The sequence below is a fragment of the Nerophis ophidion genome, linkage group LG17, assembly GCF_033978795.1.
Source record: "Nerophis ophidion isolate RoL-2023_Sa linkage group LG17, RoL_Noph_v1.0, whole genome shotgun sequence".
In the NCBI taxonomy this organism is placed as follows: Eukaryota; Metazoa; Chordata; class Actinopteri; order Syngnathiformes; family Syngnathidae; genus Nerophis; species Nerophis ophidion.
The window spans coordinates 25,655,842-25,669,132 of NC_084627.1; the positions used below are offsets into that span (position 1 = coordinate 25,655,842).

General features: G+C 41.1%; 1 protein-coding gene across 1 annotated transcript in view; it reads right to left on the reverse strand.

The window, feature by feature from the left end:
• Positions 1 to 13,291, reverse strand: part of si:dkey-112m2.1 (transmembrane protein 132C) — a 591,189-nt gene that overhangs the window by 397,348 nt on the left and 180,550 nt on the right. Inside the window, exon 3 of the mRNA XM_061876686.1 lies at positions 6,046 to 6,970. Coding sequence (XP_061732670.1) covers positions 6,046 to 6,970 — 925 coding nt within the window. The remainder of the gene's footprint in view (positions 1 to 6,045; positions 6,971 to 13,291) is intronic.

Here is a 13,291-nt window from a genome sequence, read left to right on the forward strand (position 1 = left end):
TGTTCGGCTTTTCCGCCGGAATTGTGCCCTTATATGGGGAATTAAGGGTGTTTACATATGCGTATTGGGGTAATGCAAATTATGATAGCCACGCACGCGTTGACAATTTGGCATTCAGCAACTTAAGAACAGCAGGTGGGAACAATTTGGCCATTCAAGAACACGTCATTAATTTGAATGGACTCATCATAAGAAATCACTTGGGAAGAAAGATAAGAGGAAAAGTTAAACACGTATTGCTGAATGGGGCCCATTGTGGTCAAAGGTGCAGCTTTTAAACACGTTATCAATTTCTATTCAAAAAGGCAGCTTTTGTTTTTACTTCTGTGCACAACTCATGCACTTAGCAAAATGCTCGTCCCTTTTCCTTTTTTACATGTCAATGTCATTTGTGTCTTGCAGTGAGGGCAGGTTTTAACATTCAAAGAACACAATCTTGTTAACACTTCATTTGCAACACTACCTTATAGGGCTGTGAATCTCTGGGTCTCCTACGATTCGATAATATTGCGTTTTTTTTGATTCGATTCGATTCTCGATTCAAAAACGATTTTTTTCCCGATTTAAAAGGATTCTGTATTCATTCACTACATAGGATTTCAGCAGGATCTACCCCAGTCTGCTGACATGCAAGCAGAGTAGTAGATTTTTGTAAAAAGCTTTTATAATTGTAAAGGACAATGTTTTATCAACTGATTGCAATAATGTAAATGTGTTAAACGAACCAAAAATTTGACTTATTTTATCTTTGTGAAAACATTGGACACAGTGTGTTGTCAAGCTTATGAGATGCGATGCAAGTGTAAGCCACTGTGAAACTTTTTTTTAATTTTTATAAATGTCTAATGATAATGTCAATTAGGGATTTGTAATCACTGCTATGCTGAAATTATAACTATTATTGATACTGTTGTTGATAATATTAATTTTTATTTCACTACTTTTGGTTTGTTCTGTGTCGGGTTTGTGTCTCCTCTCAAGTGCTCTGTTTATTGCAGTTCTAAGTGTTGCTAGGTCAGGTTTGGTTTTGGAATTGGATTGCATTGTTATGATATTGCTGTGTAGTGGTTTGTTGGATTGATAAAAAAAAACCATTTAAATTAATTTTTAAAAAAATCAATTTTTTAAAACTTTTAATTGATTCTTAATCGCACAACATAAACGATTCGATTCGTATTCGAATCGATTTTTTCCCACACCCCTACTACCTTACTAGGTAAAGTAGGTATATGACCCAAATAAACAACCAGGCGGTTGGCTGGCGGTGTCACCGCAACGTCGCCTGCAATGGAAAGGCAAATCAAAAGCTTATCATGCACACATTTCCTAATCTCTAATGCCACAGACTAATCCATAAATTTGCCCACTACTGATAATTCTTGTGGTCAAGAACTACACAGCAGTGCAGTTTGATTCACTACAGTATGGTTAGCCTTTTTTGTGTTTAGTGTAAGTATTGAAGGGTTACCAAAAAAATGAATCCAGCCAACACCCGAGGGACAACGATGCCCCACTTCATGGAAACGGGTAAACGCACAAAATCAACTCCATTTCTCTCACATAATGTGTGTCAACAACGACATGGTACAACCTGCTTAGTTTCACTGTTCCTGAGTCATTTTACATGAGTCCCAACAACATCATTCAGAGCATCAGTGAGTCTCTTCGCTATTGGAAATGAGTTTGCAACCACACAATTTCACACACTGGTGACAGTTTGAAGACTGTAAATGTCACTGGACTTGGTTAAATGCACTGTTATTCTACCCTCTCCTGCTATAAGATTTTTTAATTGTGTGCTTTATTATTTGTGACTTAAAAAACGAGTTTGAAGGGCACAAACTTTCCGATTAGATGTTGTTTTTCAATTTCATCTCACACCGGATGAGTTCATCATAGGTATGGGTGATACGGCCTAAAATCTACACTGCAATATATATTGCATTCTCTTGCGTTAATGTTATGTACCGTATTTTTTGGACTATAAGTCACAGTTTTTTTCATAGTTTGGCCGGGGGTGGGACATATACTCAGGAGCGACTTATGTGTGAAATTATTAACACATTACCGTAAAATATCAAATAATATTATTTAGCTCATTCACGTAAGAGACTAGACGTATAAGATTTCATGGGATTTATCGATAAGAGGGACAGATTGTTTGGTAAAGGTATAGCATGTTCTATATGTTATAGTTATTTGAATGACTCTTACCATAATATGTTAGGTTAACATACCAGGCGCCTTCTCAGTTGGTTATTTATGCCTCATATAACGTACACTTATTCAGCCTGTTGTTCACTATTCTTTATTTATTTTAAATTGCCTTTCAAATGTCTATTCTTGGTGTTGGATTTTATCAAATACATTTTCCCCAAAAATGTGACTTACACTCCAGTGCGACGTATAAATGTTTTTTTCCTTCTTTATTATGCATTTTCGGCCGGTGCGACTTGTACTCCGAAAAATACCAATATATCATTTTCCACATGTATGATGATAGAACCATTTTGAAACAGGTTACAAAGGCTCCTAATTTAGCTGTTGACACATCTGATGACATATTGTGTCATATGCAGTTGCAATTTTTTCTTAAAAAATAATATTAATCTACACACTCAATAATTTACTGTTACTGTGTGAATGCTTACATACGATTTTTAAACTTCTTCTTCTCCAGATTTTGGCGCACTCTACCGTCCACATTTTTCATTCGATTCAAACCGTTCAAACTTCAAACCGTTCAGTCTATTCGGGAATCGCGGGCTATCCCTTGACAAATTCCAAAAATTCCCAGATTTCCCAGAATTCTAGGTTTTCCGGGACATGTTTCCCATTCAAAATAATTTGAATGGGAAATTGAAATTTCCGCCATTTCCAAAAACATTCCAGGATTTTCCAGAATTCCTGTTTTTCCAAAGCCCTATTTCCACTCTTTTTTCTGGCGGCGACTCCTCCCACATTTTTCAACTAATTTCAGCTGTTCCACTGTCAAAACATTTCTCTTAGTTTTTTGAAAAGGAAAAATTCCCGGTTTTTCCAAAATTCCAGGAATACTTTAATACCATTTCTCATTTCAACATGTTACTGCTTCAACATTTATCGACCGATTTGAAAAATTCGAACATCAACCATTTCAACTTATTCAAACCATCCACATTTTTTTACCATTTAAAAAAAAATCCTGATTTTCCCGAAATTCCCTAAAACTATTTACTACTTCAACATTTCTTGACCGATTTAAACTAGTCCAAAACCAACCAGTTCAGCTCATTTATGACATTAATGCTCCTAATCATTTTCTAAAAAATCCCACTTTTCCCAAAATTCACAAATTTCAAGGACGTTCTCATTGAAATGAATGGAACATTTTTCAGAGTTGCACAATTACCACATTTTTCAACCTATTCAAACCATTCCAACATTAACACATTCCTCTTATCCTGGACATTCAAAATAACATGTTCCCAAGTGACAAAAAAAAATTGTTTTCCTGGAAATTAATCAAATCAAATCAAATCAACTTTATTTATAAAGCACATTTAAATTTACCACAGGGGTAGCCAAAGTGCTGTACAATGGACAGGTTAAAAGATAATACGAAGACCGAGCAAACAACACAACACAAACAGAACATAAGAAATAAATAAATAAAACATAAAAAACAGGTTCACAGCAGGTGTATAATGGGGCGCCATTGCAGGATGGCTATCACTTAGTGTTAAAAGCCAAGGAATAAAAGTATGTTTTTAAGAGACATTTAAAAACAGGAAGAGAGGAGGCTTGTCTAACACTCAGAGGTAGGTCGTTCCAGAGCTTGGGAGCAGCAGCGGCGAAAGCTCTGTCACCTCTAAGCATTAAAACTCTTCAACATTCAAACCATTCCAACATTCAAAGTATTCGTACATTTTTACTACATTATGTCAGCATTTCAGTTCAACTTCAGCATTGGAGCATTCACACGCAATTCCTTCAGGAATTGCCTCATCTAGTTAATAGTCTTGTTTTAATACATAAGTGTTGTTTTAATACATGCAAACCTTAAATAGATTAGGCCTTTAGTGCCTAGTGGGAATCAAGATCCCAATAAAATATTTAACTATGAGTCGCCCAGGGAGTGCAGAACATGGGCCCACAGACTACAAATTTAAGAGACGTGCTCTAAAGTCAAACAACTCTAGGGTCTACCCAACATTTTCCAGAAAATTGTGAGCCGATAGCAAACCAAAACCTCAACATTAGTCACGTCAGAGAAATCTTGCGAGACTTTGACCTAACAACAAGGATTTTGTTTTTAGTAAAGCCTCCAAAGAAGAAAGAAAGTTTTACAAAAACCATCAACTAGCATATGCGACATCAGAACGAGATGGAGAGTGGCCGTGCGCAACCTTAGGGTCTCTGGTTCAATCCCCACCTAGTACCAACTTCGTCACGTCCGTTGTGTCCTGAGCAAGACACTTCAACCTTGCTCCTGATGGGTGCTGGTTAGCCCCTTGCATGGCAGCTCCCTCCATCAGTGTGTGAATGTGTGTGTGAATGGGTAAATGTGGAAGTAGTGTCAAAGCGCTATATAAGTACAACCCATTTATCATTTAAATACTCTGGCTGGACAGGTTAGCTTGCTGGGAGGTCAGCCAACCTCGTCTCACGAGATCTAGAGTCTCTTGAAATGTCCTTAATTGCATGTATATCTTGCATATTTTGCTGTGCTTCAGACATTGTAAGTTAAAGGCCTACTGAAACCCACTACTACCCACCACGCAGTCTGATAGTTTATATATCAATGATGAAATATTAACATTGCAACACATGCCAATACGGCCTTTTTAGTTTACTAAATTGCAACTTTAAATTTCCCGGGACTTTTTTCTTGAAAACGTCGCGGAATGATGACGTGTACGCGTTACGTCACGGGCTGTTATGAATATGAGCGCTGCGCAGACACACAGCTAAAAGTCGTCTGCTTTAACGGCATAATTACACAGTATTTTGGACATCTGTGTTGCTGAATCTTTTGCAATTTGTTCAATTAATATTGGAGAAGTCAAAGTAGCAAGATGGAGTTGGGAATCTTTAGCCTTTAGCCACACAAACACACGGTGATTCCTTGTTTAATATTCACGGAGGTGAAACTTTACTATGGATCACAGCGGACATGGATCCCGACTACCTGTCAACCAGCAGGTTTCGGTGAGAAAATTGTGGTTAAAAAGTCGCCTCTTACCGGATATCAGCTGAGCTTGTGCCGTCCATACAGCTGCCGTCGACTTCCCCGAGACACTGCGCGTCAACACACGGCCGTGGACGTACACTTCCGACTATCAGGTACTGTTAAACTCACTAAAACACTAGCAACACAATAGAAAGATAAGGGATTTCGCAGAATTATCCTAGTAAATGTCTCTAAAAACATCTGAATCGGTCTCAATGCAACGCATTCTAGTCCGTCGCTATCAATATCCTCAAACACGAATCTTTCATCCTCGCTAAAATTAATGGGAGAATTGGCGTTTTCTCGGTCTGAATAGCTGTTTTTGTTGGAGGCTCTCATTAAAATCAATGTGACGTCATCATCTTCCGGTAGAGGCAGGGCTTTTCTCCAGTTGCGAACTTTATCGTGGATGTTCTCTACTAAATCCTTTCAGCAAAAATATGGCAATATCGTGAAATGATCAAGTATGACACATAGAATGGACCTGCTATCCCCGTTTAAATAAGAAAATCTCATTTCAGTAGGCCTTTAAGTCATACAATTAATTAAATCATGCACACTACCAATTGGACACTAGTGTACACCGCTGCCTGTGCTGTCTATCCATCCATCCACTTTCTACCGCTTGTCTCTTTCAGGGTCATGGTATGTTTCATAAACACATTATTTCTGATGAGAAAGATTGTTTTTTAAATGAAAATACTTGGAAGTCAATCAGAAACAGGAAATGCTTTGTGTTTGATCTTGGAGGCCCCAGTGCAAAAAGACAGAATGGCTTAATTCAGAAGCGAGTTGACACAGACTTGAAAAAGGCTTTTGTCAGAATTGCTCACCTGAGGGTGAAGATCTGCACGGAGGAAAGAGTCGACAGAGCCAGAAAAGCCGAGACGGTTTCTCTCTGACGGATGGGTTTGGAGGGCACCATGACCAGAAAGTTACTGTCAAGTTTCAGCTCCGATAGCGGCTGAAAGAGCCTGACGTTGCCAATGCGTTGCATCGCCGTGTGCCCGGCAGAGTATCCCATGGGACCGTGCGGCTCTGTGCGCATCGTACTGCCTTTCCTTGAGTCCTCGGCGCTGCAGTCACCGCTGTTGGTGGTTTGAAGCGTGTAATAGAGCTCCACAGGTGTGCCCTCGGCCTGCTCTGACACTCTCTGCCGACCTGGCCTAACGGTGGGTGGGCTGAACCAGCTTGAAAGGGGTTCCAGCTCCGCAACACAAATCCCTAGTTCTCCTTTCAGCCTACATGTACCCCGCACCTCTTGGGTCTCATGGAAGGCGAACATTCTGATGCAAGGCAGCTTTTGGATAGCGCTGTAGTCATCCCAGTCCCTCCCTGCGACATAGAATAACACTTGGACCTTGGGCCAGCTGGGGTGAATCCTCTCATTGATGATGTAGGCGTGAACTTTCCAGTTAAACGTAAAGAGCGGCGACAGTGACGCTGACGTTGGCTCCGATGGCGAAATGAAAGTGTGCTGGTTGAACGGCCCGGGCTGTGTTTGCAGCATCTCTAGCGGCACGGGCTGTTGGACGGATAGCGGCCCATAGCTAGCATTGACATAGGGCATGTGGCGTGCCTGCTGGATGAAGAAGGACTCTGTGCGGGCCTGCAGGCTGGAATTCTTCATTAAATCCTGGTTTGCTTCCTGTAGGAAGAAAGCTGACTCAGCATTAAGGATCCGGTAGCTGACAGGCAGATAGATTGGCATCGGGGTGTACCTCTGCAGGCCCTCGAGGATCACCTTGCTGTCTACCACTGAAACACAGAGAAGACACAGAAACACAATAGAGGTTATCTATTGTTCCTTTCTTTCCGTAACTGTAGTTAAAAAAAAACAGTGAATGATTTTTGCTGTGCTTTTACCTGAAACAGTAATTTTCTAAACCTTATCAGCAAAGCCCCAGCCAGCCATGAAATTAAAGTGTAATATTAGGAAAAAGGAATACTTTGTAAGACGTTGTAAAGAGCGTTTCATATATAGTGTAACATTTGCATACATTCCCTGCAACCTGAGGCTACCGCATATTTTATTAATTCTATTCGATAAGGTTAAGTAGTAAGTTGGACTCATTTTATAAGGATACCTTTTCCTGGGCCGGTGCCCTTCAATAAAAGAATGTCGGAGGCTTACTTTGAAAGATTGTTCTTATTATTAAACAATGTAAAGTCATCTTTTTCGTTTCATCCCCTTTCTTCATTCCTGTTCTTTGCATTCACTCCAGTTTATTACTTTGCTTCATCGCTGTGGTAACAACTTAAAGGGGTCATATTATCTTTTTTTTTATACATTTAAAACACTTCCTTGTGGTCTACATAACATGTAATGGTGGTTCTTTGGTCAAAATATTGCATGGATTACGTTTTACAGACAACCTTCAAGCCGCTTTCTGACCGTCTCGTCAGTGGCTTTTTGTGGGCAGTTTTATTTTATGTGCCTCCACTTGGACTGTAACTTCTCCCCGTCAGCCATGTTGTAGTTTTTAGCGCTTCCATTTGGAGTCTACATAATTATACGACTGTCATACATCAGTACACACCACCATGTAGGAATGTGCCGATCAATTGGCAACTGATCAGTATCATCCGATTTTCGGGAAAAAGTGTGTGATCGCCATTGCCAATTAATGCCATTTAATACTGATCACAAACGCCGATGCCCCCTGACTGACACTGTATTTATTTTCTAGTCCGCCCATTGACAAGCGGCTAGCTGCTAAATGATGTGTCTCCATACCAGAGGTGTGGACTCGAGTCACATGACTTGGACTCGAGTCAGACTCGAGTCATGAATTTGATGACTTTAGACTCGACTTGACAAAATGTAAAAAGACTTGCAACTCGACTTAGACTTTAACATCAATGACTTGTGACTTGACTTGGACTTGAGCCTTTTGACTTGACATGACTTGCTACTTTCCCCAAAACCCAACGATTAAAAAGTTATTCAGGAGCGCTCCGTATCTTCCATTGTGTACGTGTGTTTGTCAACATGTGTGCGATGACAGCCTGTGCTCTACCTGTCAGTACAACAGCCAATCAAATTACATCCACGTTGTTTTCGTCACACAGCATTCACCCAATCAAATTGCAGGAAAACCAACGAAGAAGAGCTTTCAAACAACAGAAGAATAAGTGAAGAAAATTATGCCTTGAAGTGTTTCGTTCGGGTATTAAAACTACAACTTGGTCAACAAAACAGGAATTGCCGTATGCAAAACATGCGGTTGGAAGATTACAGTCGGAGACGCATCATTTTACAACTTCGTTCGACATTTGAAGTTGCACAAAGGGTAAGTTTTGAATGTAAGTTAACGTTTATTGGCTGAGTAACGTGACTTTTATTTGTTGTGTAGTTAAATCAGTGAGGCTGTAAACTCACTGCTAACGTTATAACCATAGACATCTTATAAGTAGACGCAGCATCGAGTGCTACTGCCTATTGCAGCAGACGAGACGCGGGGCCGCCATCTTGGAGTGGTGATCCACTCCACTCAGTGCAATTAATTTGGCAGGACCAATGAACTGTTAGCACATTTAATTCATATTAACTCACTGAATACCACTTACATTCACGCGCTTTCTTGTCATACGTGTAGCTATGACATACGTGGGGCGGCATAGCTCGGTTGGTAGAGTGGCTGTGCCAGCAACTTGAGGGTTGCAGGTTCGATTCCCGCTTGTGCCATCCTAGTTACTGCCGTTGTGTCCTTGGGCAAGACACTTTACCCACCTGCTCCCAGTGCCACCCACACTGGTTTAAATGTAACTTAGATATTGGGTTTCACTATGTAAAGCGCCTTGAGTCACTTGAGAAAAAGCGCTATATAAGTATAATTCACTTCACTTCACTATGATAAAGGACACATGTTTTGGTGTGTTCATAATTTGCTTAACAGTAATAGAATATTCTTATATGCTATGTGACCAGACGTCTGAGATCAAAACTGGGAATATAATCCCAGAGAAGGGGAAAAAAACAGTCAGCTATTTTGAAGTTGAATAAACAATATGATTAGGTTGTATATACATGTGGATATCCTACATAAACAATGTATGAATACATTAGATATCTATATATTTTACGGACCTATGGACCAGAGGTTCTCAAATGGGGGTACTTAAAGGTATCCCAAGGGGTACATGTTATTTTTTTAAATATTCTAAAAATAGCAACAATTCAAAATCCTTTATAAATATATTTATTGAAAAATACTTCAACAAAATATGAATGTAAATTCATAAACTGTGAAAAGAAATGCAACAATGCAATATTCAGTGTTGACAGCTAGATTTTTTTGTGGACATGTTCCATAAATATTGATGTTAAAGATTTATTTTTTGTGAAGAAATGTTAAGAATGAAGTTGATGATTCCAGATGGATCTCTATTGCAATCCCCAAAGAGGGCACTTTAAGTTGCTGATTACTTCTATGTGTAGAAATCTTTATTTATAATTGAATCACTTGTTTATTTTTCAACAAGTTTTTAGTTATATTTACATCTTTTTTTTTTAGATAGTTCAAGAAAGACCACTACAATTGTGCAATATAAAGACAAACATAGTCAAATAAAGGTCAGTTCAAATGTATACTATATTAAAAATATGTGTACATATTCCTTAGAGCCCTGACATCTAAAAAGTACAGCACTGTTCATTGTTATGTTCATGTATTTGTTGTTTTTCATGTGTACACACACATAAACACATACAGTATGAGATGATATCAGTGAGATTAGGTGACAACATGACATAAACTGCTGATGAACTAGTTACAATGCAATATTCCATGGAAATACAATGTTAACACTTTTGTGCAAATAAGTACAGTTGCACTTGTTTTTTCAAATGTGTTTGTACTGTAAAGGAATGAGTTAAATGTTTAGAATAACTGGTTAATAGTGCTATTATGAAGTGCAATGTCAGCACTGTTTTTTTTATAATAAATACATACAGCGTTTTAAAAGCATACACAATCTGTGTACATATATTACTCTGTGGTTAAAAAGACTTGAAATGACTCGAAACCCAAAATGCAGGACTTGGGACTTGACTTGAGACTTTCCAGTATTGACTTTGGACTTGACTCGGACTTGCCTGTCTTGACTCGGGACTTGACTCGAGACTTGAGGGCAAAAACTTGCAACTTACTTGTGACTTGCAAAACAATGACTTGGTCCCACCGCTGCTCCATACACACTGTGGAGCCGCTCCCCTAAGTTAATAATGAATGAATGGTTTATTTTGAACCATGCAAACAAAACAAAAGAATGACATGAAATACAAAAGATATATATATATATATATATATATATATATATATATATATATACATATATATATATATATATATATATACACATTATTTTTACACCTACATTGAAAACATTACATGTGACTAATCTTTTGTAGATGTCAAGATTGGCTCAAAAGGGTGTGGGAAGAAGTAAACTTATTAGGTCCCACCCCTATACATATACAATATATATATACAATATATAATACAATAATATATTGTATTATATATACAATATATTAGAGGAACGTGACGTGGAGTGAACTGTGGAGGCTGGAGCCGTTTCGTATCTCATTTCTGCTTCGAGCAGTATATGACACCCTGCCGACCCCAGTCAACTTGCATAGGTGGGGAATGAGGGAGGACCCGCTGTGCAGGTTGTGTGGCGGTAAAGGAACTATGGCGCACATTCTGTCTGGGTGCAAAACAGCATTGACCCAGGGAAGATACAGGTGGCGCCATGACAAGGTGTTGGCAATGCTCGCAGACATCTTGGAGCAAGAGAGGAGAAAGGAACACCCAGCCAAAACAAAGCCATTGCTGAGCACCATCACCTTCGTGAAAGAGGGTCATAGACCAGTTGTCCAAGGCCAAGCCAACCAAAACCTCCTGCAGTTGGCCCAGGGATGGGAGATGGAGGTCGACCTGGGGCGGAGGCTCCTCTTCCCAGAGGCAGTACTGTCCACCACTCTGAGACCAGACATAGTTTTGTGGTCCCCAGAGGGAAAGAAAATCATCCTGGTGGAACTTACTGTCCCGTGGGAGGAGGGATGTGAGGAAGCGGCAGAGAGGAAGAAAACAAAGTACCAACAACTTGTCCAGGACTGCCGGGACAAGGGGTGGACAGCATGGCTGATGACAGTGGAAGTTGGTTGTCGAGGATTCCCTGCGCAATCTGTGTGGAATATGATGACAAAGGTTGGATTGAGAGGTCACTTGAGAAAAACAGCCATTCGTAGGCTGGGAGAAGCGGCGGAGAGAGCCTCCTGTTGGCTCTGGCATAAAAGAGAGGACAATAGCTGGAAGCCTGGATGAGAGGAGCAGTGATCTGGCCAATCACTGCTGACCCACCAACCGGAGAGTGTTGTGGTTAAGGGTCGAAACACTCGGTGAACGTTGGGGACCACCTGATGACCTCTTGTCCAGGCCAAAGCTTTATCCATTAGAAATTGATTATAATAGCATCTTTGATGTATTTGCAAACTGAACTCTCTGGGCAACCAGTGACTTCCAGGAAAGTCTGGATGACAACCGAGAAAGGTCGGTGACGCTGGAGAGACAGCTGACCTCCAGGAAAGACTGGCGGGGTAACAGGGGCCAGCAACTCCTGTTGCAGCACTCGCAAGAGGGCACCAAGCAAGCTACCGAACGTACAAATAAGCAATACCCCCAGAGTCTCCCGAGAGGGGGGTAGGATGAGAGACTCGCTAGGACAGATTCAACGGCAACGACAAGGACAGTGACACGGACACAGAGAAGGCTCAAACAGACCACCTTGACTGGGGAGGCATGGGAAGTGGAGTGCAATTGCGGAAAGATCTGCAAAGGTGGGAGAGGGCTCAAAATACACCAGAGCAAGGACAAGGACAAGGCCAAGTGTGGACAGGAACGGACACAGGCACACCGCTCAGACGAACAGTCTGGTGAGACGCAGGAGAACCCTAGGCAGGAAGCAAACCATAGTCCTAGAGATCTCTCAGTGCTTGCAATCCCCCAAAATCCCACAAGGACAACCTCAAATGCCGTCCCAGAAAGCCCACCCCAGCCAACAAAGGAAATCATCAAAGTGGCCTAAGATGAGTGAGACCAAGGAGTGGTCCATGCTCGATGAAGATCTGGAAAGGGTGCTTGAAATGGTTCAAGCAGGTTCAGTAGAAAGGAAGGTGGATTCACTCACAGCCATCACCTTCAACTTGGGAAAAGAGCGGTTTGGAACAGTGCCAAGGAGAGAAAACAAAGCCAGACCAGAAAAGCAGGAAAACAGAAGAGAAAGAAAGATCAAACAACTTCGGAAGGAGATTAAAACCCTGAGAAAGCAATTCAAATTGGCAAGCATGGAAGAAAAGGAAGGTATAAAAGAACTGACAGCCAGCCTCCGCGATCAGCTCATCAGGCTGAGAAGGGCTGAAGGGCAAAGGCAAAGGCAAAGGCGGAAAAGGCAGGAAGCTGCACGAGCCCAGTTCATAAAAGACCCCTATCGCTTCACCAAGTCACTTTTGGGAGAGGCGAGGTCAGGGACTCTAACAAGTTCTAAGGAGGAGGTGGAGGAGTTTGTTGAAGAGACATTCAGTGACCCTTCAAGAAACAATGCCCTACCAGGAAATCTCGGGCTTGGTACCATCAGTCCACCAACGTCCTCCCTCAGCACAGAATATCCATCATAGAGAGAGGTTCAAGAGGTTGTCAAGCACACAAGATCAGCTTTTGCCCCAGGTCCCAGCGGTATACCCTACAAAGTATACAAGAAATGCCCTAAGCTCCTACACAGGCTGTGGAAGCTTATGCGGGTTATATGGGCCAAAGGAACCGTACCAACAAGCTGGAGAAGGGCAGAAGGGTGCTTTGTGCCGAAAGAACGGGGATCCACAAAGAACAGCCAGTTCCGAACCATTTCCGTGCTAAGTGTGGAGGGGAAAATCTTCTTTTCAGTGCTGGCCAAAAGAATGAGCTCCTTCATGACCCGGAATGGATGTATTAACACCTCTATCCAGAAGGGCGGTATCGAAGGGTTCTCCGGGTGCCTGGAGCATACAGGGCTCCTCAGCCAACTTATCCAAGAAGC